Source organism: Bubalus bubalis, chromosome 3 (assembly GCF_019923935.1).
Source record: "Bubalus bubalis isolate 160015118507 breed Murrah chromosome 3, NDDB_SH_1, whole genome shotgun sequence".
In the NCBI taxonomy this organism is placed as follows: domain Eukaryota; kingdom Metazoa; phylum Chordata; class Mammalia; order Artiodactyla; family Bovidae; genus Bubalus; species Bubalus bubalis.
This window is the reverse complement of record NC_059159.1, coordinates 10,725,539-10,752,860: the sequence shown is the minus strand read 5'-3', so window position 1 is coordinate 10,752,860 and position 27,322 is coordinate 10,725,539. Positions and strand designations below refer to the sequence as shown.

General features: G+C 50.4%; 1 protein-coding gene across 8 annotated transcripts in view; it reads left to right on the top strand.

Annotated features, from left to right (window-relative positions):
* The window catches only part of TBC1D16 (TBC1 domain family member 16), an 86,435-nt gene that overhangs the window by 9,734 nt on the left and 49,379 nt on the right, over positions 1-27,322 (top strand). For 5 of the 8 annotated variants that reach the window (XM_044938643.2, XM_025279648.3, XM_044938644.2 and 2 more), the window contains exons 2-3: positions 9,720-9,961; positions 12,728-13,325. The exons of 1 other annotated variant lie outside the window; for it this stretch is intronic. In XM_044938643.2, the coding sequence (XP_044794578.1) occupies positions 9,778-9,961; positions 12,728-13,325 (782 nt within the window). In that variant the 5' untranslated portion in view covers positions 9,720-9,777. Of the gene's footprint in view, positions 1-9,715; positions 9,962-12,727; positions 13,326-27,322 lie in introns of those variants that run through there. 2 more of the 8 variants (XM_044938642.2, XM_044938646.2) reach the window with 2 other exon arrangements.

The following is a 27,322-nucleotide window of genomic DNA, read 5'->3' as shown; positions in this document are numbered from 1 at the left end:
TGAAGGATCGCCTCCACCATCTCCTTCAGAGCCGTGACCCTTGTGTAGTGCACCCCAGAAAAGTTCCAGCTGCCCCTCCTGTTGGCTGTGATGTGGACCCTGCTCTGGAGCAGTCATGTGCTCCCCACGGACCCCAGGAGTGTACCCTGGAGGAGACGGGGGCCCCTCCCAGGCTGCCCCCCTGTCTCCGCTTGGCTCCAACCCCTGCCCTGCCCCCAGCCTGTTGAACCCTCTGGGGGCTCCCAGTTAGGACATAGCCTCAGGGTCAGGAGAGGGTGGCAAGTGTTCAGAGGGTGCCCATGGGAGCTGTAGGTGCGGCTTGAAGGTGGGATTGGCCCCAAGGCCAAGACTTTTCCTCTCTAAGGCCAATCGCTGAAGCCTGAGAGCCTGCAAGCAGAGGGGCTGGGAGAGGAATGTGATGTGGGCTCGCCAGGAGACAGCTGGTCAGGGAAGTGGTGGGGCAGGCCCTCCTCATCCCCACCCTGCTCCACCGAACCCTCTTCCCAGCACTCCCCCAGCTTCTGGCCTTCTAACTCCTCACCAAGCCTGTCGGAAGCCCAGGCGTGTGCTCTGCTCCAGACACAGCTTCCCCTTCGATGGTTGACACAGAGGAAATGATTCTGGCAGTGGGCATTGAAGGGCCAGGACAGCCCGATGTTAGAAATCTAGGCGGGGGACTTAACAGTAGTACAAAGGGGCCCGCTGCTTCCCAGAGGTCTGGTCGGGTGGATCTGCTGCTGCTGGTGCTGCTAAGTCGCTTCAGTTGTGTCCGACTCTGTGCGACCCCAGAGACAGCAGCCCACCAGGCTCCCCCATCCCTGGGATTCTCCAGGCAAGAACACTGGAGTGCGTTGTCATCTCCTCCAATGCATGAAAGTGAAAAGTGAAAGTGAAGTCGCTCAGTCGTGCCCGACTCTTAGCGACCCCATGGACTGCAGCCTACCAGGCTCCTCCATTCATGAGATTTTCCAGGCAAGAGTACTGGAGTAGGGTGCCATTGCCTTCTCCCCGGGTAGATCTAGGGACCCTAAAGGAGCTGGACACTGCTCTGCACACGTGTGGCTTATCTGTGAAGCAGGAGCCACATGACCCTGATCATAAACCTTTCCACCACCCCGGGGTCATAGGGACACCCCTGAGGGACAGGCGGGGAGCTGCTCCCAGCCAGCCCACTGTTCATCAGGTCTCGTTGCCAGACCAGTGGGCACTGAAGCCCAGGGGCCTCCTTGCAGGAGGTCTCTGAAGGCCATTCTCCAGGCCGGCTCCTTCTGTTGCTTATCCTGGACACAGAGCTGCACGTTCCTCTACTCTGGGTAACACGTGGGCCCAAGCCACGTTTATTAACCCAGTGACAGGTGCTGGGCTGCAGGCGGGGGAGAGGCCTTCTGCAGTCTTGAATCCACCCAACACTTAACATCCAACTGGTGACAGACCAGAGGAGGCGGTGGGGGAAGGCCCTGGGCAGCCACTGACATGTCATTAATTGTGCTGATAACAGTACAGCCTGAGCGGCAGAGGGGCTGGTCTGCCTCCTGTCAGAGCCCGATTCTCTGCCTTCCTTGGGGGTTCAGGGGAGCAGTAGGTGAATGGTTCCCAGTCTCACATGGTGATGGTTGCACCTGGGCGCCCCCTCCCGCAGACCTGCTGGGTCAGAGTGTAGGGATTTGTCCTCCGAGTTTCTTAAAGCCCCCTGCTTTGGAGAAGCACTGCATCAGGTAACCTTAGAGCCTCTGGACATCAGTGCTGTTCTGGCCGAGCCCTGCTTTCTTAGCAGCTCTGCTTGATTTGGGGCAGCTGCACCCCAAGGGCACTGTCCTGAGCTTTGGGCGGGGAGGGCCTCCATTCTCATCTGGGAGGTGGAGGCCTTTCAGCAACTGTGCTCTCTGGGATTCTTTTCCTTCCCTCTCTTCTGACAGGGTAGGGGTAAACTCAGATTTATGTTCACCAGCTGGAGGACTCGGATAGAACTGCCAAGTTAGGAATCTGCCAACACGGACGGTGGGAGCAGAATAGAAATTCACACCAAGCAAGGAACCCAACCTCTGCGGACTCGTGTGTTGCCTGGCTTCCCCATGGAGGTCGGCCACCAGACACAAGCTGTGACTGTGCAGCTGGGGGGCACTATGTGACAGGCGATTGTCCCTCTTGGCCTGGGCGCAGGTGAGGGGCCCCTGGCAGGCCCCACTGGGTGAGGCATTCTGGATACATGGGCCTTGCCTTCTAAATAGCAACAAACCATCTCTTTCAACAGAAGCAAAATAAGGCAGTAAGGGGGATTCCAGGGGAAAGGACTGCAGGGGGTGGGGATGTGGGCAGGGAGGGCATGTTTGGAGAGCTTGCTCTGGGCTCCTTGCTTTGGCCCAGATGAAGAAGCTGTGGCTGGCGGATCCTGAGAAGGACTGCACTGGCTGGGTGCAGTCACCATATCAGCTGCCTATGAGCAGAGCCTGGTTTACCAAACACCCGGGGGGCTGCCAGTCCCCACAGAGGAGAGGGCCTTCCATGATGGATGGTGTGAAGGGAAGGCCATCGAGTTTCTGAAATTCACTGTAACAGTAGTGCTGCTGTGGAGTGGGGGTGGTTGCTGGGAAAGAGGTTAACATGACCTTCCCTTCCCCCATAGCCCCCTCCCCCACCTTTTTAAAATTTCTCATAAGTTTGTATATGACAAGTATCTGAGTTTTATTAAGCTTTAATTGATCTCCCTATTTTTTAATCAAATAATAGTATACAATAAAAATGGAAAATAGTGATAAAAACAACACAAATACTCATTCAATGAGCTGGTGAATGCGTGATTTTTTTCAGGTAAATGTATACTTTGAATTAGACTTTTTGAAATATCAGAAGTAGTTCACTGAAAATGGAACCATAAGAAAACTAGATGAAAATATAAGCCAACAATTAATGGATTTTTGGCTTGGGAAGAATGATATAAAGTGTAAAACTGATAAAAAGAAATCACTAAGGGAAAGTTACCATCGGTTTGCCTAGATGTTTAAAACGTCTGTATTTCAAAATAGGTAACACGATTTAAAGGCAAACAACAGATTAGGGAAAATATACATACGGCAAAAGATTAAGATTAAGATCTTTGCTATATAAAGATTTCTTTCCCATCAATAAGGATTCCGACACCCCAGCAGAAATATTGGCAAAGTACACCAATAGACAATTCACAGGTAGAACACAAATGTTTAATACAAATAAGGCAACCCACTCAAGCAAATGGATTATCAGAAAACCATTTTGCAATGACCAAATTAGCAAAAAGTCAAATCCCTCAAAACTCTGATACCTTTTTAGAAATCCACTGGACATTATATCAGTTTGGCCTCCCAAGGAAATAGCAATCCCAGAAATTAACCTAGGAAAATAGAATACAGAAGATTTCTGCATAAAATTGTGAAGTTTATTATTTAGGTAGCCACTATTTGGAAGACAAATATCTGGTGACAGTGGCTGGTTCAAGAATGGTGCATTCTTGTAATATATTTACAGCTGTTAGGATGGAGGGTTGACATTTTGGAATTTTTAATTAGTTAATAATGTGGTGTATTAGTTTTCTGTGACTGCCATAAAAAGTACCACAAACTGGGTGTCTTAAGCAACAGAAATCAATTTTCTTACAGTTTTAAAGTCAGGAGACCTGAGATTTTGAAGGGTTGGTTCCTTCTGAGGCCTCCCTCCTTGGCTTGTAGAGAGTTGTCTTCATGTTCACGCTACATTCTCCTTGTATACCTGTGTCTGTCTCCAAATGTCCTCTTTTTAAATGGCACCATGGACTTCCCTGGTGAACCAATGGTGAAGATTTCAAGATCCCAATGCAGAGGACCTGGGTTTGATCCCTGATCAAGGAACTAGATCCCACAGGCTGGAACTAAAGACCTTGCGTGCGGCAACTAAGCCCTGGTGCAGCCCAACAAACAAACATTCTTCAAAATAATAATAAAATAAAGGACACCAGCCACTGGATTAGGGCCCACCCTAACGACCTAATTCTGACTTGATTATCTCTATATAGAAGCTACTTTCAAATAATGTTGAATTATGAAGTGTAGGGGCTTCCCTTGTGGCTCAGATGGTAAAGTATCTGTCTGCAATGCAGGAGACCTGGGTTCGATCCCAGGGTCTGGAGAAGGGAATGACAATGCACCCCAGTATTCTTGCCTGTAGAATTCCACCGACAGAGGAGCCTAGCAGGCTACAGTCCCTGGGGTTGCAAAGAGTCAGACATGACTGAGCAACTAGCGCACACACACGCATGAAGTGTGGGGGTGAGAACTTTAATATGAATTTTGAGGGGACACATTTTTGCTTCTAACACGTGGAAAAATATGTTATAACAGAAAGCAAGATATGATATAATTCCAGTAGGTGGTTTTGTTTTGTTAAGATAGACACAGAAGATAGGAGAAAATACACAGATATTTTTGGGTTGTTGTGAGTTCAGGGACATGTGTTCTTTATATTGACACTTCTCTGAACACTTTTCATAATTAAAAAAAGAAAAAGCTTTAAAAAAAAATAGGTCAAGGAGTCTCCACTTCTAGTTTGAAAGAGAGCAGAGATTGGGAACCAGTTTTAATTGAGACGAAATAGGTTCATGAAGGAACAAATACATTGAAAAAAATAAATGAACATTTTCTGAAGAGAGTAAATATTTGTGGCTAATGTTTAACAGATGTGTGGGATCTCCAAGAAGCAGATTATCTCCCACCCTTGAACAGCCTCGGGGCTGGAGCTGGGGAATTGTCCTTGCTCACCCAGGCTGGGTGGGGCGCCTAGGAGCTGGAGCTCCAAGCACAGAGGACAAAGTTCTCCCGTCCACGTGCGTCCTCTCACCGAGTGACTTGGGGTGTACAGTACCTGTTTTCCCGTTTGCAAAACTGTGCTGCTAGGACTCGTTTCCCAGGGCTGCAGTGGGATTTCACAGCCGATGTGGGGAAAATGCTATATTGTGAACGCTTGTATTTTGGAATCCCCTTCAGAGCTTTCAGCACGTTCTTTTGATTATCCTCAACGGTGGCAAACCATCTTCACTTAAAGATGGTGTGGTTTTTGGAATCAGCTGAGCGTTGTTTGCAGCTCATTCTGGCAGTTAGGGCAATTAAACTAAGTATTAGTAATACCATTTGAGACTCAGAAGGAGGTAGGGCCCCAGCCCCGCCCCAGTCTTGCCCACCCAGAGGCCGTGGGCCCCCGGAGGCCACCAAGCACCTGGCCCACGGCTGGTCTGAACCTAGGTGTGCTTACGTTCAAAATATAAACCAGACTCTGGAGATGCAAAGAATGTAAAATAGCTCATCAGTAATTTTTCCATATTGATTACACACTGAAGTGATACTATTGGGGATATAATGGCTTAACTAAAAACATATTGTTAAAATGAATTTCCGTCATTTCTTTCTTTTTACTTTTTAAAAGTACAGCTACTAGGAAATTTAAAATTGCATATGAGGCCTCACATTGTATGTCTCCTGGGCAGTGCTGATCTGGAGAGGGGAATTCATTTTCTTGTATGGCTCATTAACTGATCTTGTAATTCTGGAGTGATTCTTGAATTCTAAAAATATTCTAGATGAATGGAATGAAGTCATCATTAGAATTGGAATATAGCTTTATCAGGTGATTAATTGGAAAGAAAACACATATTCTGATGTGTAGGTTCCAGTGTGATTTAAGTTTCGAATCTTGGTCAGATGTCATGTGTTCAGGCAGGAGAACTCAGTGGTTAAGATAGGGGAGATGCCCCCTCGACCTGGGGAGGACAGAAGGCTTCCCCAAAAGTTGGCCTGGAGGGGGTTTGGGTAGCGAGGAACAGCCCTGCCCTGAGTCTCCAGAGAGTGGTCTGAGCCAGGGGTTGGCCACGTGTAGCCCGTGAACCAAATCCAGCCTTCTGCCTGTTTTGTACGGTGCACGGGCTAAGGCTGATTCTGACATTTGTTTTTCATAATTTTATTTATTGAGTTTATTTTTGGCTATGCTGGGTCTTGGTTGCTGCGAGGGCGTTTCTCTGGTTGCAGTGAGCAGGGGCTATTCTCTCGTGGAGCATGGGCTTCTTCTCATTGTAGTGGCTTCTTTTGCTGTGGAGCATGGGCTCTAGGGTGCTCGGGCTTCAGTAGTTACAGCATGTGGGCACAGTAGTTGTGGTTCCCAGGTTCCAGAACTCAGGCTCAATAGTTGCGGCACACGGGCTTAGTTGCTCGGTGGCATTTTCCCAGATCAGGGATGGAACCCATGTCTCCTGCATTGGCAGGCAGATTCTTTACCACTGAGCCACCGGGGAAGCTTGGTTATGACATACTAAATGATTGGAAAAAATTGAAGGATTTTCCTGTGTGACATCAGAATTATATGGAACTGGCGTGAGTGAAATGAAGTGAAAGTGTTAGTTTCTCAGTCATGTCTGACTCTTTATGACCCCATGGACTGTAGCCTGCCAGGCTTTTCTGTCCATGGAATTCTTCAGGCAAGAATACTCAAGTGGGTAGCCATTTCCTTCCCCAGGAAATCTTCCAAACCCAGGAATTGAACCTGGGTCTCCTGCATTGCAGGCAGATTCCTTACCATCTGAGCCACCAGGGAAGCAAACAGTCTGGTGGGAGCACAGTCACACCTGCCCGAGAACTGCCTACTTTCGCACAACAGGGAAGAGTTGAATAGTCTCCATGGTGACCATTGGGCCCACAGAGCCAAAAATATTTCCTTTCTGGCCCTTTACAGAGCCAGCTTACCATTTCTGGGGCTGAGGGGTCAACTTGATTCTGTAACCCACATTGAAAGTGGGGTCTCAGGCTTGGGGGATGCCTGAGAAGGGGTGGATTCGGGACCCTGGACATGGCCAAGATGGAGGGGCTTCTGTGGCTCAGGGATGAGAAGGCAAGGACCCCAGCTGGTCCTGGGTCCCCAGGGCTGGTGATTTTCAAAGTCATCCTGCCCTTAGGAACTTCAGCAATGACAGAGAAGAGACTAGTAGATTTCTCTAGGTAAAGGTGCAGGGATGGAAGGGTGGCTCCGGGGGGTGGGGGTGCCATGGAACTGTGTTTGGGAGAGTTAGTAGCCCCAGACATAACTGGAAATATACAGGTAGAGGGGAGATCAGAGCAAGGGGCTCAGAGGGGCAACCAGAGAGCCATAAGGGGCTGAGGATCCAGCCTTCAGCCGCCTGGTCCCAAGACATTGAAGGAATTTAGCGCCAAGACCACCCCTTCCCTGCTGAGCCAGATGGCCCCCTCATCCCTGCTGTCTGCCCCAAGAAACTGTCCAAGCACTGGACACAAAGAGAACTCCATTTAGGGACCATCCTAAATCAGCCCTGGGCTTAGGGGTAAGTGTACAAAATGCAGAAAGTGCGAAGAACAATATAATTTACCCTGAGAACCTCTCCAGTTGATAATTTAAAAAAACTTTATTGTGGTAAAATATACATGACACAGGGAATTCCCTGGTGGTTAGGACTCTGGGGTCTCGCCCATTTTCAAGTGACAGTTCAGCGGCACGGGGGACACTTGGGTCCATGTTGTGCAGCCGTCTCCAGCATCTATTTCCATAACTTCTTCATCTTCCCAAACAGTAACTCTCCCCATCAAGCACTAACTCCCCAGCCCTCACCCAGCCCTGGGCACCCACCCTTCTGTGCTCTGTCTCTGTGTGTTTGACTGTCCCAGGTACCTCATGTCAATGCAGTATCTGTCCTTCTGTGACTGGCTGGTTGCACTGAGTATGTCCTCAAGTTCCATCCATGTTGTAGCAGGTGTCAGCGTTTCTCTCCTTCTGAAGGCTCAGTAATACCCCATCATATGGGCAGACTCTGTTTTGTTTATCTATTCCCAGTCAATGACTTTATCATATTGGCTTCAAATCTTTTTTGTTTCTTTCTCTGAGAGTTGGAATTGCAGCCCATCTGCGACACTCCCATTCCAGCCACCTCACCCTTCAAGGCTGGCCTGCACCCTGCCCAGTGTGGCCTGGGTCTCAGACCAGGAACTAGCTTTCCACACATCTGTTCATTTACACAGGCGACATCATGCCCATGGTAGGCACTCCCAGCTTGGTAGGCAGCCTTCATGAGCCCCATGGACAGGAACATTTGGTTGGTTCACATAGCTGCTGCCTGGGCTTCTGTTTCATTTTTGCTGGAATTAACATTGCTTTTTGCCAGTGTGTCAGGTGTTGGGTTTTCATTTCATGTTCTCAGTCCCTCTGTTTCCTCTTCTGTGAAATCGCCTGCTTTTTCAGTTGGGATATTGCTCCTTTTTGCAGGGAGTCTTTAGGAGTTCTGTATATGTTCTCAAGCTGATTCTTTGATTCCTAGTTTATATTTTTTAAAGAATGAGTTGGGTGTTAACTCGAGTCCTTTATCTATCACTTGTGTCCCCTTCCCAGCAGAGGCAGCCAGCATGTGTTAGGACAAGAGGTTGGGCTTTGGGATGATGATACATGGGTCAGGTGAGGATGGAGAAGACCTGGAGGGGTAGGAAGTAAGAGGGAGAACCAGGACACTCCCTGGGAAGCAGAGGGTTGAGAACCTTAGGAAGGAAGGACACAGTGGTGAACCCTGAGCAAAGAGAAAGCCTGGAGGTTTCCCTCGTGGCTCAGATGGTAAAGAATCTACCTGCAATGCAGGAGACCTGGGTTTGATCCCTGGGTTGGGAAGATCTCCTGGAGGAGGGCCTGGCAACCCACTCCAGTATTCTTGCTTGAACTGTGGTGTTGGAGAAGACTCTTGAGGGTCCCTTGGACAGCAAGGAGATCAAACCAGTCGATCCTAAAGGAAATCAGTCCTGAGTATTCATTGGAAGGGCTAATACTGAAGCTGGAACTCCAATACTTTGGTCACCTTATGTAAAGAACTGACTCATTAGAAAAGACCCTGATGCTGGGAAAAATTGAAGGCAGGAGGAGAAGGGGATGACAGAGGATGAGATGGTTGAATGGCATCACTGACTCAACAAACATGAGTTTGAGCAAGCTCTGGGAGTTGGTGATGGACAGGGAAGCCTGGCGTGCTGCAGTCCATGGGTTTGCAAAGAGTCGGACACAACTGAGCGACTGAACTGCTGTAGGAACAGGTTCCTCTGCTGCTGCTGCTGAGTAGCTTCAGTCGTGTCCGACTCTGCATGACCCCATAGACGGCAGCCCACCAGGCTCCTCCGTCCATGGGATTTTCCAGGCAAGAGTACTGGAGTGGGTTGCCATTGCCTTCTCCAACAGGTTCCTCTAGACCAGTCCTTTTGTAGGAGGTGGACACTTTGGGCTTGTGGGATCGTAGTTCCCAACCAGAGATTGAACTTGGGCCCACAGCAGTGAAAGTGCCCAGTTCTAACCACTTTACTGCCAGGGAATTCCCTAGACTGGTTATTCATGGGGTGATTTTTGCCTTCAAAGGATATTTGCAATGCTGGAGACATTTTTGGTTGTCATAGTGGAAACGGGTGCTAGTGGAATCTGGTGAGTCGAGGCCACGGATGCTGTAAAACACCCTACAAAGCACAGGACAGCCACCACCACTAAGAATGGCCCAGCCCCGAGTGTCCGTCACGCCACAGTTGAGAACCCATTTCCTCTGTATGGCCTTGTGCTAGCAGGACCCCTTCTGTGGTTGCAAAGCTTCCGTTTACACTTACTGGTGTGGGACACGATGCTGCCCCAGGAATGCCCCGTCCATGTTGATGACCTTGGGCCATGCCTGTCCTCTCTCTTCCTCCCCCAGGCAGGTCTGGAAGAGCCCCATCTGGGCCCAAGTGTGCGGAGGATGGAAACACTGACCCGGCAATGTCTCTGGGCCGCCTCCTTCGCCGGGCCTCCTCCAAAGCCTCGGACCTCCTGACCCTCACCCCAGGTGGTGGCGGCGGCGGCGGCCCCCCCTCCGTCCTGGATGGGGAGATCATCTACTCCAAGAACAATGTCTGTGTGCACCCCCCAGAGGGGCTGCAGGGGCTGGGGGAACACCACCCAGGTGAGCCCGGCGTGGGGAACCTGGGGTCACGGGCTGGGAGAAGAAGACATGGGGTCCAGGTTCGGGGAGAGCTGGCTGATCTCTCTGAAGTTAGCAAGCTCTTGCATCACTTCCCTGTTTGCCCTAATTTCCCCATCTGGGAAGCACACCAGTGACCTTTGACTCACGGAGGGGAGGCAGGATGGTCAAAGGGGAATTAGCTGTTTTTGCAATGGAAGAGGGCATTCATGTATACAGGGCTGCTGTGAGAGGGTTGCTGGGAGGCGGGAGCCCCCCAACTGCAGGGAGGGAGGCGGGGCATAGTCTTCTTCAGGAAGCTGCCTGGTGGGGGGTTTCCCCCAGGCCCCCTTGAGTGTGGGTGCGAACGCAGCCCTCAGGTCAGGCTTGGTGGATTCATCCCTTCCTGCAGCCCAGAGTGTGGGATGGGGACCGAGCAGGTTGTGAAGCGGGCCTGGGACGCTGGGGACATGGAAATCATTGATCCTGCGCACCCTTTGTGCTTAAATCCACTGTTTCTAAATGGGGGAAGGAAGCTCTCAGCCTCTGCACAGATGGAGATGGAGAGTCCTTTCCTGGCCCTCCACAACAGAGCCTGGAGTTACCCTGGGCTGTTGGAGGGACACTCCACTTCTGTGGCTCTCCCGAGTCCCAGGAGTGGGCAACTCTTCCTGTGCTGACAGTGACTTTGCAATCTTTTGCCGAGCCTCAGAGAAGGAGACTGCATTTTTTTCCAGGGCTCCAATTGTATTCTGAGCCCCCAGATAGTGAGCTCTCTTGTGCACTAAGGGAGTGGGCACAGATTCTGTCAGGAGTGCCGCTGATTGTGACTGTTCTTGGGCAGGGAACCTGGGGGTGTTAGACCTGGTTAGCGCACCACCCATACCTGAGTCCCTCAGCCCTGCTGCCTCCAGGAAGCATCCAAAAGATGGATTAGTGATACTAGAAGCCTGTGTGGTCCTTTGTTATTTGTGCAAATGTACAAGATAAATGTATTGCTTTATTTAATTTGTACAACAGTCTCATAAGAATGCCAGAGCCTGGGCAGGCCTCTCTCTTAGAGAAGGAGGCTGGTGTTCAGAGGAGCTCCCCAATACCAGCCAGAGTAGAGGCAGAGTGAGGGCAGGCCCTAGGCTCTTCCTGAGGCCTCTCTAGGCTGCTGAACCGGGCTTCTGGGTCCCCAGTTCCCGTGCACCTGCAGTCTGGCTGCAGCCCACCCGTGTCCAGACAGAAAGTCTCACATCAGACATCAGTACATTTAAAAATTACAAATTACAATCAGATCTGGGCACTTCACTGCATACAAATTAGGTGTCGACAAAGTACTGAATAAATAAATTTATTTTTAAAAAGACAAAAAGTTTAACTTATGCTAATGAACTCTTTGGAAAGTATTCTGTCCTTCTGCCTTGATAAGCATGTCTTTACAGCGGACAGTTAGGTACAGATTTAGAGTCATCAGACCCTCCAGGTTCCAAAGCAGGAGAGCCGACTTCCAGCCCCAGCTCTTTCCTGGATTATAAGAACCCCGAGCCTTCTCCAGGGGACATCATAGGTCAGGCGAGCAGGTCCTGGAAGCAGATTCTGAACTGTGAGGGGGTGGATTCCAAGGTCCTGGTCCCTGAACTGTGGTCTAGAAGGCTGAGTGGCATGTTGCCTTGCCCCTGTGGATGCCTGACCACAGGCCCAAATTCCGAGGACTCGGGGGCCGGGAGCAGAGGTCCTAGGCCTGGGTCTGAGGGTGTTGCATGTTCTGGGCATAAAGCAGAAAGAAAAGCCACACCCTTTGAAGGGCTTCTGGTATCATCCTTGCCTGATGGGAGGCAAGGGAGAGGGGGCCAGAGGTCTCTGGGTCCCTTCCCAACCCAAAGCCATGTGGAGACACTTGACCTCACCTGAACATTATTCTTCTGGACAACTGGTTGGCAACCCCTGAATTCCCCGCTGTTGTGGAAGTGGCAGCTGGGCTAAGGATTCTGGGTTGGGTCAGAGCCCAGCGGCATGACAGGGGCCCCAGCTCCTGCCCCAGGGGCTTCTCAGAGACCCAGAGGCCTGGGAACCTGGGTGCCATAGGCCTAAGAGTCAGGACATCCCAAAATGGCAGGTGTCTCAGGAGGAAAGACCAACTTCCTCTCAGACTGAACATTCAGGGGCCCTAAGAGCCCACCCATGTGCTGCTGGCCTCAGAGAACTGCTCTTCTCTTCTTTGTCAGCAATCCAGGACATGACATTGAAGATGGCCCTCCTTCCAAAAAGCAGTGTTAAAGAAGAGATTCTGAGAAGTCTCAGCCGACAGGGAAAGGCCCAAATGCTACTCATTTTGGATTTATCTTTTGTGTGACATAGCAATAAAGTCTGCAGCCCGGCTCCCTCCTAAGATTGCAATGAAGCTGGTGGTACTTCTGGGTCCCTGGGTGCCTCCCCAGCCACCTGGGCTTATCCGGACTGGGAGGCTGATGGAGGCAAGGGAGCCCTGGGGCCCCCAGAGCCATGGATAGGGTGGGGCTCTGAACAAGAGGAGGAGGGAAGGCACAGGACAGACTGCTGCTTGAGGGCTTGCCCCCTGGATCTGCTCAGTGTGTGTGCTTAGAAAACGCCCACAGCTCTCATTCATCCTGAGTTCAACTGTATCCCTCAGGTGTGTTTTCTTAGGGCTGGGCTGCACAGCCCCACAGTTTTACTCGCCCGGGTGTGGTTCCGGGAAGAAACCAGCTAGAGGCACTTGGTATATGGCCCTCCCTAACCATCTGTGCTCCTGACCCCTCATAGGCTACCTATGCTTGTACATGGAGAAGGATGAACTGCTGGGGGCCACCCTCATCCTCGCGTGGGTCCCCAACTCCCGGATCCAGAAGCAGGACGAGGAGGCGCTGCGCTATATCACCCCCGAGAGTTCCCCCGTGCGCAAGGCACCCCGCCCTCGGGGCCGGCGTGCCCAGAGCTCAGGGGCCCCCCACCAGCCATCCCCCACGGAGCCCAGGTCCACCCTGATCCCCAGAGACGAGGACATCCTGGTGGTGGCCCAGAGCATTCGAGACACCGAGTGTGTCAGCCCTTCGCCCGAGGATGGGGAGAAGCTGGCCCCAGGCTTGGGGACAGACGGCCCCCTCCCGGCCTTGCCGCCAGCCCACAGCGACTCAGGAATCTTGTCGGCAGTCAGTTCGCAAGACGGGATGGAAGAGGGCCGGGAGCCCCGGCCCGAGGTGGGCGAGGAGGAGGGTTCCTTGGAGCTGTCGGCTGAGGGTGTGAGCAGGGCCAGTTCCTTCGACTCGGACTCAGAGGCCTTCTCTTCACCCTTCTGCCTCTCACCCATCAGCGCCGCCCTCGCGGAGAGCAGCAGCTCCGTGTTCCTGGAGAGCGAGAGCGGGTGAGTTCCCCACTGCCCCCTGCGTCTCTGGGGCTGAGAGCAAGAGCCTGTGTCCCTGCTCTGCTCACTGAGTGTGGAGGACACCTGCATGCCATCCCATGGGTGCCAGAGTGCCTTCACTTCATGCCACCCCAGGGGGTTGTGAAGGACACGCAGCCTGGGCTGGGGGGCTGGGACTTCCCTCTTCCTTCTCTCCCCTTCCCTAGGACTAAACCTTCCCAGCCAAGTCTGACCAGCCCCGTACCCCAGTCCAGACCCCCCAGGACCAGGCCTCAGCATCCTGGCGTCTTCTATGCTCATCACTGGAGGGACTGAGATGGTCCGTCAGGCAAACCCAGGCAGGCCAGGGTGGCGGCAGAAGGCTTGTGGGGGAGGCCTGGTCCCCAGCCAGGCTCTGTGCTCTGCCTGCAGCCAAGCCAGGCACGGAGCCTGGCCCGCCAGAGGGGCCCTTAGCCTTTCTACTTCTCACACCCTCAAGCTATAAGAGGCTGGAACGCAGCCCCAGGGGGAAGTTGGCAGCATTTACTGTACAGCCGAGAGCCCAGGGGAACCAGATGCCTGGGCACATTAGCGGGCTCACTTTTCTTGCCACACACATGGGCGCTGGGAGGAGCAGCAGTGAGATGTTGCCTGAAGGGGGAGGGTTATCATAATGTCATATGGTGTCGCTGTTAGGGGCCTCGGGGCCTCCCAGAGGTGGGCGCGCAAGAGGCTCACGAACCACAGGCTTGGGCTAACTCAGAGCAGCCGGGGCAGGCGTGGGATGGGCAAGCATGGGACTTCTACAGCCCCTTCTCATGCTTGGCTGTGGTCCTTGTTCTCATTAATTTCCAGGCTAATGATGGTGATGACAGTAAGTACTGACGTTAGTCAGCATGTAATTCTTGAGCTCATGATGTGAGCTGGGCATGTGATCAGTGTGGATGTCTGGGTTTTGCCTGGGTGCAGGGCATGTGGGCCATGGATTAATTCTTTTTAGGCTCACAAGAACCCCAAACCCTGTGACGTAGGTGCTCACATCACCCTCTGTGTATCGAAGGGAGAAGTAAGGCTCAGAGAGGTTAAGGAACTTGCTGGAGGTCACCCAGCCAGTTCAGGAGCTGAGCCAGATTTGAACCCTGCTGGGTTTACAACGGACCTAGAGCAATAAGGTCACAGGAACTGATATGAGAAAAGGAACAGGATGGAGGAATGTGGAGCGCTTTGCTGGTTTCAGAGGGAAGGAATTTGAGACGAATTCTTTCCTGTTTCCTTCCCCAGTAAGATGTGGTCCATTAAAGCCCAAGGGTGAACTGATAACATTCTTCTCGCATACTGAAGCGTGCCATGTAAGGGAGCGGTCGGTCAGCTGCAGCCAAGGACTCCAGTGCCCCATGAGATTTCCTGAGCCATGTGCCCGTTTCCCACTAGGGAACCAGGCTCAGAAGGAAATCTGAAGCCCTGCCTGAGTCCCGCTGCCAGCGGGGCTCTGTCAGAGCTCCCCCTGGTGGTGCCACACTGCCAGTTACTCCTCATCAGCCCCTCTCAGCCACTTTCTGTCTCTATGGATTGCCTGTTCTGAACATTTCACGTCAATGGGATCATGCAACTTGTGTCCTTTCGTGTCTGCCTCCTTTCACTGAGCATAATGTTCTCAAGGTGCATCCAAGCGTGTCAGGACTCCATTCATTTTTATGACTGGCTAATACTCCCAGCAATTTTCACCTCCTGTTGGATTTGGGAACATTATCCTGTACTGCATGCAGACTCCTAACCTGAAGCTGCGTGCCATCTGTCAGGTGTGGGAGTTTGGCTGTCCCGTCATGACCCTTTCTGTGGTCATGCTTTGGAAACCCAAGTTACATCTTCCAGACCCATGTTCCACCCAATTTAGCTTAAGGTTCATATTTCTGCTTAGAGCTGCAGGGCATGCTCGGAAGGAAGACTATAGTGTCATGAGGGAGATCCCTCCCTCACTGTGGAGCCTCAACAATTCCATATTGCTTGCTTTTCTGGCTCAGTCTGTCCAGTTCCGCCAAGGCTTTGGGCTGGGGCAGGATGGCCATGAACGAGGTCCCCCTCCCTGCCTCCTGGGAGCGTGTGCTTCAGTCAGGGGCTGATGTGAAAACAGACTGTTTTTGAGATGCAATGTGAGAGGTATTACATGGAGGCACCCTAGTTCCTGACCCAGCCATGCTTGACAGGTGGCTGGAAGTTTAAAAAAAGAAAAAAGCAACTGTGGATTTCAAGAGGGACTGGGTGGGCCCTAGACTCTGCATTTTCTGCCGGGCTGCTCCTGCTTCTTTGCTCCTGGAGTTTAGTTGAGATTTTGTCTCCCCACCACATTCAAGACCTGAAAGCAAAGCTGGAGTGTCTCCACTCCCTCCTGCCCCTCACCCCCCTACAGCTCCCACCCAGTGATGGGCCTGAAATCTGGACTAAATGGTCAGTAGCCCAGGGTGCTATAGAGCAAGACTTCCCAGCCCAGAGAAAAATGAGAATGCCCCAGCAGCTTTGAAGGTCCCTGATTCCCAGACCCACCCAGACTGATTGAACCAGAATGACTTGGGTGGTGCCTGGGCATGGGCAGGATTTGGAGACCCTCTCCAAGGGTCTCCAAAGTGCCACCGCGCTTGAGAACCACTGTTGTGATAAGGGGAGCTTCCCTCATAGCTCAAGTGGTAAAGAATCTGCCTGCAATGCAGGAGACCCCGGTTCAATTCCTGGGTTGGGAAGGTCCTCTGGAGAAGGGATAGGCTACCCACTCCAGTACCCTTGGGCTTCCCTTGTGGCTCAGCTGGTAAAGAATGTGCCTGCATTGCAGGAGACCTGGGTTCGATCCCTGGGCTGGGAAAACCCCTGGAGAAGGGAAAGGCTACCCACTCCAGTATTCTGGCCTGGAGAATTCCATGGACAAAGGAACCTGGCAGGCTACAATCCAAGGAACACAGAGAGGCATGGGCCTTGTAGAGAGGACATCTGGAGTGAAGTCCTGGAGCACCAGCTTCTGCTGGACCAGACTCCCTACAGGGAGCTTGTCTTTGAGGACTTGAACGTGTTGGTAGTGGCTCCAGGGGGCAGAGGCTCTTCATTTAACTGGGAATTGGGTCCCCTCGGGGGAGCAGACAGGCTGGCTCACGGGATCCCTCTAGTGGCAGAACTTAAGAACTACATGTGGAGACTGAGCGTGTGGCTGGGCAAGGGTGGGAGGAGCAGCCCCCAATCTGAGAGTCCCTTAAACATTTTGTGATGTGGCAAGTAGTTTACGGAAGGGTCGAGTGGTTAGAATGACAGTGTCCACTTGTGTGCTACCTGTGGGGTTTAGCCAGGCACAGCCTCATCCCTAGATGAGGCCACCTGCCATAGCCACCCCAGCATAGTGATGGCTGGAAATTCTTGACCACATGAGTGTCCAAAGACTGTTGGGAAGTGGGTGGACAAGGAAGGCTATGTGGCTGACTTGCCATCATGGACCCTCCTCCCACCGAGGACTGACTTCTACAAGCAGGGGTTAGGGTCTGTGGCTGTCTCAGTCCTATGCCTTCCATAGTGCCAGAAATCAAGGCTTTGGGTTGGGATGAAGGTGAGAATAACCACCAGACAAGATCAGTGGCCAGCCCGTCATTCGTTTATGTCCTGAGAGGTACCTGGTCCAGTCTCTAGGGCTAGTTGGATGAGGATGTTGTATAACAGGACCCCCATGTGGACCCCTACGTGGCATCTCAACTGCCCCCCACCTGGGGAAGTATGTGGTGACATTTATGAACTGATAACACAGCTCCCACTCCCTAAATCAAAAGGTGTCTTCTGGAACTCATCCCAAGAACCAATCTAAATTACAGAAATAAAGCATATTTGCATGAAGATGTCCATCTTGCTCTTCTTTATACTGGAGGGGAAAAGGGATGAATCTACAGAAAGAGATGCATCCATTACTGTTCATCTTCCAGGTTAAGGGGTTTTATTGGGGGCCTGTGAGCCCCCTGAGGTCTTTCACCACTTCCTGTATATGTGCTCATGGGTGTTCATTTACCTGAGGAGGGGGCACTTTTGGCCCCAAAGGTGCAGAAACTTAGTACTGCCAGACAGAAGATTGTGCAGTATTAGTAAAGGTTATACATCAGTGTGGAAATTTATGGTGTATCAGTAACAAAGCAGGTAGCAAATAATGTACACATTTTGACTGAAATCCATGGGAAGGCCTGATGCATGAATGAGGCCATCCAAGCAGCGCTGCCTACTAGAACTTTCCTGATCTGTGCCATCGCGATAACGCCACTGCCTTGCTTACCTGGGGAATACGTGAAAGGTGGCTAGTGTGACTGACAAGCTGAATTTTTAATTTACCTGATATTGATTGAGATAAATTTAAGTGACACATGTGAACACCCTATTGGACAGCACCAGTTGAGAGGAAGCTGTGCCAATATGTTAGGATAGTGTGGTTGTGAGTCATTTTTTTCTTTCTCAAGTTTCAAAAATGTTAAAGTGTTACTATATTAATCATATGATGAAAACAAATTTTAAAACTAGATAGCCAGGGACTTCCCTGGTGGTCCAGCGGTTAAGAATCCACCTTCCAACATAGGGGATGTGGGTTGGATCCCTGGTTGGGTGCTGCAGCTAAGAGTTCGCATGTCGCAATTAAAATATCCCACGTGCCCCAACTAAAGAACCTACACACTGAAAATCAAAGATCCCGTGTGCTGCAACGAAGATCTGATGCAGTCAGATAAATAAATATTTTAAAAAATAGATCACAGAGCTCATAGCCGCTGCATAGCTCAGACTAGCTCACCCCCGTCTGCTGTCTTGCATGCTTGTTAATAAGAAGGCCCCCTAGGACCCCGTGAGGTCCTCCCCATGAAGCTGATGCTCGCCCCCACCCCCAGGGTAAATGTGTGCCAAGTGAAGGGTGGTGTTCAGGTTACAGAATGAGCTGGGTGGCCTTGCCACTTCAAGGCTCTCACCTTGGCATCATTGGGGCAGTGGTCCAGCCAGCGCAGACACGGGTCCGGGAGAGTCAGGTGCAGCCATGCGGGGATGACAGCTGCCTGTCCCCGGGGTCCTACTTGGATGCTCACCTTCCTGCCGACGTCTCCTCTCCCCTTTTGCCATGCTTGCTGTGGTTTGGCCAGCCGTCCCCCACAGCCTCACCCTTCTGCAGCCTCCCTCCAGCTGGAATGTGCTCCCCTCCCCTGGTGAAACGCCAGCCAGACTGTGGTCTCCTCCATGACCCCAGCTTGTTCCCCAGAGCTCCTGCCACCTTCCCCAGGCATCTTGTTTATGTGGCATTTAACATATGCTGCCTCCTGCTGTTGCTTTTCCTTGAGCTTTACCGTTTTCTGGGCTGGTGCCATCCTATGGGACTTTCCATGGTGATGAACGCTGTCCAGTGCGGTGACCACTGGCCACATGTGGCTGTGGACTCCTGGAAATGTGGCTCTGGAAACCGAGCAACTGGATTTTTAGTGTTTTCATCTTTAATGAATGTAAAGTCCAGTAGCCACAGGTGGCGAGGGCTTCCATGTTGGACAGTGCAGGCCCAGAAGAAACTGTGCTTCTGGAGGGTGGGAGGGGAGACTGGTAGTCACCCTCCTTGCAAAGAGGAGCCCCTCAGAGTGCTCTGTCGAGAGAGAGAAAGGGGAAAAGGCCAGAAAAGTGAACAGGTGTCCCCGCCCCCCACCCAGGGGCTGGTTTCCTAGGGGGTGGATGGTAGGAGGGGTCACAAGCAGAAGCCAGTGAGGAGGGAGGGTAGTGACGGAGCCAGCCCCGAGGGCAGTGACTTCGACAGCATGACGCGCCCACCCCGCAGAGGGAGCCAGGCTGAAATAAATGGCATCTTAAGTGCTTTTTGCCTTTAGGAGGAAAAGGCTCTGTGACACCAGGGTATCAGCCGTAAAGGCTAAATTATTCATACCGTCTCGATGTCGCTGGTGTAACTGGCCCTGCTTCTCCTACCCGCTCTGGGGAGAATCCAGCCTCAGAAGGACCTGAAGCCTCTGAGCTGGGTAGGCCAGGGCCAGGTTCTGTCACTGATTGTGGGGCTGCCAGGAGGGACCCGGAGGGGGTCGTGCTGGTCACCCAAAGCCTGGTGAGGGGGAAGGCTGTGCGATGCCATGTGATTCTTAGTTGCTTTGGGCGGTTTTCATAAATAGCCTTGTCGTTCCTTTTCTGTCCAACCATCTCGGGGCAGGCGGGCAAGCCTGCAGGAGTAGAAACTGCAAGGCGTGAGGGGTGATATAAACAAGGAAGACACTTTTTACCCCTTCCCACCCAGAGCAGCTAAAGCCAATAAGAACCCTCTCCCAGAGGTGGGAGATGAAGGAAGAAGAGGAGGAGGGGCCAGAAGGATGGGACCCTAAAGAGATGAAGAGGGGGAGCAACAGAGAAGGGCCAGTGGCTGGGCCAGTGGATGTCCTCAGAGGCCATTCCAGCAGCAAGGGGACTGGGGATGGGGTGAGGGAAGGTCCCGGGGCTGTGCCATCCAGGAGAGGAGGGTAATGGCTGGAGAGCATGAATGTGGGTCCTGGAGAGATTTAAGAGGTGGAATGGCCAAGAGTTGGTGAGAAGAGGGATGGCCAGGTGCTGGGGGGCACACCCCCCAAATTTCTGGAAAATCTCTGGGCTAGCTCAGTACTGGGCTGGCCCAGGTGCCCCAGATGTCCTGAGGATGCTCCTGGAACACCCACCCTCACCCCCTGGGGGCCCCCAGCAGCAGCCTGGCAGCCGAGAAGCTGGCAGCTTCCAAAGATCTGTTGTTTGGGTTTGTTTGTGCTTCTGTAACCGGGAGCTGAGATTTATTTCTTTAAAACATCCCATCTCCCGACACCCTGCAATCTGTTCTGTGCGTCGTTAAGACTAATCTTGTCTTATGTTTCTGTAGCACTCGGCAGGCTCTGTGCGGCATCTCTCCCTCCACACCGCCCCCCCTGCACCCACATCTCTGCTCCATGTGCGGCCCCCCAGCCAAGGTGGCAGTCATTCACCACTGCCCTGCTCCATGCCTGGGGCTGGCCGATAGCAGGGGTCCAAAGGAAGCCTATTTGAGAAGGGCAGCTGGTGGGACTGAGCCCTTGGACCAGCCTGGGAGCCTCACTGCCAGTCAGGGAAGCCAGGCGCTGCCTGGGGCAGAGGATGGCCCTTCAGCGTCTACCCTGCAGCTCTGGAAGCTCACTGGCGGCCAGCTGCCACTGGCTCCAGGAGCTCGGAGGGGCTGCCAGGGAATTCAGGCTGGGTCTTGACGGTGCCCAGTCATTTGATGTGAGACTCAGGGTGGCTGTTTGGCTCAGCATGCCGTCTGGGGACGGAAGGGGCAGGCCATCTGGGCTGGGCCAGGTCTGCCGTCAAATGTAAACCAAGCCCTGTGTGATCCCCGGGGCAGGAGCCTGTCAAGGTGTTTTAATCTCTCTGTCTCAGTTTCCTCATCTGTACAGTGGGGCCACTGTGAACACAAAGGTGATGAGTAAAAGGAGTTCCAAAAGGCTCAGCACAGAGTAGGCAAATGGCAGTCATTTACCAGGACGCTAAAAATAAAAGTGGCATTTTTATGGCACCTATCAGAGTGCCAGCCCGAACCTAAGAGGTTTGTGTTAGTTTCTTGGGGCTGCTGTAAGGAAGGACTGTAAACCGGTTGACTTAGAAAATCAGAGAGAGATTCTCACGGTTTTGGAGGCTGGAAGTCTGAAATCAAGGTGTTTGAAGGTCCAAAGAGGTCCTTCCTGCCCCTGCCAGCTCCTGGGGCTCCAGCTGTCCCTCGTGGCCACGCCCCTCCAATCTCTGCCTGCATCGTCACATGATTTCTCTTCTCAGTCCTTGGATTTAGGGCCCACTCTCAATCCAGGATGAGCTCATCTTGGGATCTTTAACTAATTACATCTGTAATTTGTTTCCAAATAGGGTCACATTGAGAGATGAATTTGGGGAGACCCTATTCAATCCATCTTAGGCTTTGTGGGCACTGACTATTTAACCCTTGAAACAATGCCCAAGGTTGGGGTGTTCTTCTCCCATTGTAGAGAAGGTTGAGGCACAGGGTCACAGAGCGAGGCTCCTAGCTGAGGTACCAGCTATGATGTTAAAAACAGAAAAGCAAAACAAAATCCAGCCCTGTTTCCGTCATCACTTGGCACATGAATCGCCCCTCTGGCCTAGTCCTGTTGGCCCCTTGGGTCTGTTTGGAACCCTGCACCCCCCACCAGAGGCTTGTGGGGCTGGAGCAAAGATGCTGTGGAAATCTACTTGTGACATAAGTAATATATGTCCATTTTAGAAATTTGGGAGGAAAGGCATAAAGAAAATATTTATGGTCATCAGTCCTTCCAGCATTACTATTATCATTTTGGTTTAGTTCTCTCTGGCCTTTTGAAGATGGGGATTGTAATTGTCCATCTGAAGAGTTGACAGATCTTCTCTATAAAGGGCCGTGTAGTGAGTATTTTTGGTTTTTTGAATGGCACAGCCTCTGTGTAGCTTCTTAACTCTGTCCATAGAAAACAGCCACTAGCAATATGAAAGTGATTGGGTATGGCTTGGTTCCAGTAAAATTTGATTTATGGATTCCTTGTATTTCATATAATTTTCGTGTGTCATGAAATAGTTCCCTCCTTTTGTCCTTTTCAACACTGAAAAATGTTCAAACCCATTCTTCGCACAAAAACCTGCACATGAATGTTTGTAGCAGTTTCCTTCATAAATGCCAAAACTTGGAAGCAGCCAAGATGTTCATTCTTCCATAGGTTAAGGGAGAGATAGACTGTGGTCTATCTAGATAACGGAATTCTATTTAGCACTAAAAAGAAATGAGCTATCAAGACAGAAAAAGACATGGAGGAAACATAAATGCATGTTGCTAAGTGAGAAAAGCCAATCTGAAAAGGCTACAGACTGTGTGATTCCAACTATATGACTTTCTGGAAGAGTCAAAGCTATGGATACACTAAAAAAAGATCAGTGGTTGCCAAGCATTAGGGTTGGATAGAGCACAGAGGATTTTTAGGTAAGTGAAACTTTTCTGGATGACGCTGTGATGCTGATACATGTCCTTATACATTTGTTAAAATCTAAAGAATGTACAGGGCTTCCATGGTGGCTCAGCAGTAAAGAATCCACCTGCAATGCAGGAGACACAGGTTCAATCCCTGGGTTGGGAACATCCTCTGGAGAAGGAAATGGCAACCCACTCCAGAATTCTTGCCTGAGAAATCCCATGGGCAAAGAAGCCTGGCCAGCTACAATTCATGGGGTCACAAAAGAGTTGGACACAACTTAGTGACTAAACAACAATAACAATATAGAATGTACAGCATCAAGAATGAACCACAATGTAAACTATGGGCTTTAGTTAATAATAATGTATTGATATTGTTCATCAATCATAACAAATGTATCACACTAATGCAAGATGTTAGGGGAACATCTGTGTGAGCAGAAAGGTATCTAGGAACTCTTTGTTCCTTCTGCTCAGTTTTTTTGTAAATCTAAAACTGCTCTTCAGTTCAGTTCAGTTCAGTTCATTCACTCAGTCATGTCCAAGTCTTTGGGACCCCATGAATCGCAGCACACCAGGCCTCCCTGTCCATCACCAACTCCCAGAGTTCACTCAAACCCACGTCTGTCGAATCGGTGATGCCATCCAGCCATCTCATCCTCTGTTGTCCCCTTTTCCTCCTGCCCCCAATCCCTCCCACCATCAGAGTCTTTTCCAATGAATCAACTCTTCGCATGAGGTGGCCAAAGTACTGGAGTTTCAGCTTCAGCATCCTTCCCTCCAAAGAAATCCCAGGGCTGATCTCCTTCAGAATGGACTGGTTGGGTCTCTTTGCAGTCCAAGGGACTCTCAAGAGTCTTCTCCAACACCACAGTTCAAAAGCATCAATTCTTCGGCGCTCAGCCTTCTTCACAGTCCAACTCTCACATCCATACATGACCACAGGAAAAACCATAGCCTTGACTAGACGGACCTTTGTTGGCAAAGTAATGACTCTGCTTTTGAATATGCTATCTAGGTTGGTCATAACTTTCCTTCCAAGGAGTAAGCGTCTTTTAATTTCATGGCTGCAGTCACCATCTGCAGTGATTTTGGAGCCCCCCAAAATAAAGTCTGACACTGTTTCCACTGTTTCCCCATCTATTTCCCATGAAGTGATGGGACCAGATGCCATGATCTTCGTTTTCTGAATGTTGAGCTTTAAGCCAACTTTTTCACTCTCCTCTTTCAATTTCATCAAGAGGCTTTTTAGTTCCTCTTCACCTTTCTGCCATAAGGGTGGTGTCATCTGCATATGTGAGGTTATTGATATTTCTCCCGGCAGTCTTGATTCCAGCTTGTGCTTCTTCCAGCCCAGCGTTTCTCATGATATACTCTGCATATAAGTTAAATAAGCAGGGTGAGAGTATACAGCCTTGACGTACTCCTTAAAAATAGGCTATTAAAAAATTCTTAGCTCATGGATTGTACAGATAGCAGGCCATTACGTGCTGACTCCTGGTCTAAGCCAGCACTGCTCAGTAGAAATGTAGTGAGCCACATACGTGATTTAAAATTTTCTAGTAGTCTTGCTTTTAAAAAATTCCATCTTGAAATAACTATAGAGTCACAGGAAGTTGCAAACTATGTACAGGGAAGTCCCATGCATCCTTCACTCATCCTCCCCTGATTGCAGTATCCTGTGTAAAACCATGATACACATTCCAGACCGGGAAATGAAGTTGGGTACAACGCACAGATCTTGCTGGTCTTTCAAACTCCATTTGTGTGTACCTGCATATAGAATCCTGTGCAATTGTGTCGCACGTGTAGCTTTGTGTAACCACCACCACAATCAAGGTACAGAACAGTTCCATCGCTGCCTGGCTGCCATATGCTCCCCCTCATAGTTGCAGCCACTACTATATTCTCTGTCTCTAGAAGACTTCCATATAAGTGGTACCACATGCTCTGTCACCTTGAGATGGGCCTTTTTCACTCAGCATAACTCCCTTGAGCCCCATCCAAGACACTGTATGTACTTGTAGTGCTTTCCTTTTTATTGCTAAGTAGTATTCCAAGATGTTCATGAACCAGTTTGTTTAAGTATCCACCCTTTGAAGGAAGGACATTAATGGGTTGTTTCCAGTTTGGGGCATTTATGAATAAACCTGTTGTGAACCTTTCTATATGGGTTTTTGTCTGAATGTAGTTTTCATTTTTCTGGGAGAAATTCCCAAGAGTGTAATTGCTAGGTCATATGTATGATGGTTGCATGTTTTGTCTTAAAGAAATTGCCCAAATTTTTTTCCAGAGTAGCTGTGCCATCTTATATTTTCACCAGCAATATAGGTGAGTGGTATAGTTTCTTTGAACCCTTGCCAGCATTTGGTGCGCTCAATCCAAGGAGATCCAACCAGTCCATGCTAAAGAAAATCAGTCCTGAATATTCATTGGAAGGACTGATGCTGAAGCTGAAACTCCCAATACTTTGGCCACCTGATGTGAAGAACTGACTCATTTGAAAAGACCCTGATTCTGGGAAAAATTGAAGGCGGGAGGGAGGAGAAGGGGATGACACGACAGAGGGTGAGATGGCTAGATGGAATCACCGACTCAATGGACATGAGTTTGAGTAAACTCTGGGAGTTGCTGATGGACAGGGAGGCCTGGCACACTGCAGTCCGTGGGGTAGCAAAGAGTCGGGCACGCCTGAGTGACTGCACTGACTGACTGACTGACTGTTTTGTATTTTGGCCATTTTGGTATGTGTGTGGTGTCCCGCTGTGGTTTAATTTGCATTTCCCTAATGATTAGTGATGTTGAGCATTTTTACATGTGTTTCTCTGCCATCTTCTTCTTCTCTTTGGTGAAATGTCTCTTCATGTCTTTTGCCTATATTCTGATCTTCCTGGTGGGGTTTCCTGGTGGGGTTTCCTGGTGGGCTGTCCTGGTGGCTCAGATGGTAAAGAATCTGCCTGCAGTGCAGGAGACCTGGGTTCAGTTCCTGGGTTGGGAAGGTCCCCTGGAGGAGGGCATGGTTATCCACTTCAGTATTCTTGCCTGGAGAATCCCCATGGACAGAGGAGCCTGACAGGCTACAGTCCATGGGGTTGCAAAAAGTAGGATGTGACTGAGTGAGTAAGCACACGGGACGCACACTCTTTCTTTGTAACCGTTATATGTTTGAGAGTTCTTATTTTCTACGTACTAGTCTTTTGTCAGGTATGTGATGTACAAGTGTATCTCTGAAGTTACATTTCATCCTCCTAGCAGAATCTTTCACAGGGTAAAATATTTTAATTCTGATGACACCCAACTTATCAATTTTTCCTCTTGTGACTCTTGCTTTTGTTGTCAAGTCTAAGAACTCTTGGCCTAGTCCTGAATCCTAAAGATGATCTCCTATCATTTTCTAAAACTTTTGTCATTTTCATTCTACATTTAAGTCCATGACTCATGTGGAGTTAATTTCAGTATAAGGAATGAAATTTAGGGCAAGGTTTATCTTTCAGCCTGGGAATGTTTTGCTGCCCCAGAATCATTGAAATGGGGTACATTCCTCCATGGAATTGCTTTTGCACTTTTGCCAAAAATCAGTCAAGCATAAATGTGTGTATCTAATAGCTGCATTTTAATGAGTAAAAAAGTGAAATATGTAAAATCAATTTGAATAATTACCCAGTATACCCCAAATATTACCATTTCAACGTGTGATCAGTATTAAAAGTTGATGGAAGATGTTCAGTATTCTATCTTTGTACCTAGTCTTAGGGAATCTCGTGTGAACTTTAACCCTTGAGCACATCTCAGTTTTGTTTTGCTTTTTTAAAATTTACTTTTAGCTGTGCTGGGTCTGCGTTGCTACACGGGCTTTTCTCTAGACGCGAAGAGCAGGGTCTACTCTCTAGTTGCAGTGTGCGGGCTTCTCATTGTGTTGGCTTCTCTTGTGGAACATGGGATCTAGGTGCACGGACTTACGTCATTGCAGCACATGGGCTCAGTAATTGCGGCTCCCAGGCTCTAGAGAACAGGCTCAGTAGCTGTGGCACATGGGCTCAGTTGCTCCTCAGCATGTGTGATCTTCCTGGATCAGGGATCGAACCTGTGTCTCCTGCATTGGCAGGCAGATTCTTTACCTCTAAGCCACCACATCTCAGTTTAAATTTGCCACATTTCAAGTGCTTGATGCCACGTGTGGCACAGGACCATGGCGTTGGCCAGCTCTAACCTCTACTGGTTGGTGTCCTGATATGGTTTTATTGGTTTTTGTCTCTTTTTTTTTTCTCCTAGTGTTCTCTGGCTAGCCCTCTTCCTTTGTCCTTGATGGCTGAGCAGCTTCTAGGGGGAGGTCTCATGAATGATCTGTTGCCCCTGCTCGGGGAAGGTTCTGTAGCTCTAGCCCCTCCCTGACTTGGAGCAGAGATTCTGGAAGTCACCAGTGTTACCCAAGGAAGCAAGATTCCAAAAAGACAGGTACCTGGTAGAGCCCTTGCATGGGTCGATCTTGAAATCATGATATTGTTGACTGTCCTCTCAAGGACTGTCAGCTCTCTAGAAAGCCGGCCTCTTTCTATTAAATCTATCAGGACAGGGAGGAAATAAGTGCATCAACCCTCCCGAAGTGAAAAGAAAGAAGTTCAGCCTCCAGGGGAGGCCACACTCCCGAGGGAATTGACAGTCCCAGTGCAGGATGACTGTCGAAGGACAAGGAAATGAAACAGTTGTCAGCCTTTCCCCCTCAGCTCACAAACCACCACAGCCCCTCTGGGGGTCCTTGATGCAACCCTCACTGATTTGTTGCAGGGGGTAGTGGGGATGCTCTCCAGGGGGCTGTGTTGCTCTGACTGCACAGAGCCCCGCATGGGAGCGGGAAGCTAGAGGCCCTGGGGGCCCCGGCTCTTGCATCAGCAGCCCTGGCAGGGCCTCTGCAGGGCCCACGTGAGCTTCTGAGAGCTTTGAGCATAAGGTCACAGAATAATGACATGGCAGTGTCTCCCGGGTAAGCCATCCTCTGTCTTTGGGGAACCCCCCCTCAACTTGGCTGTTG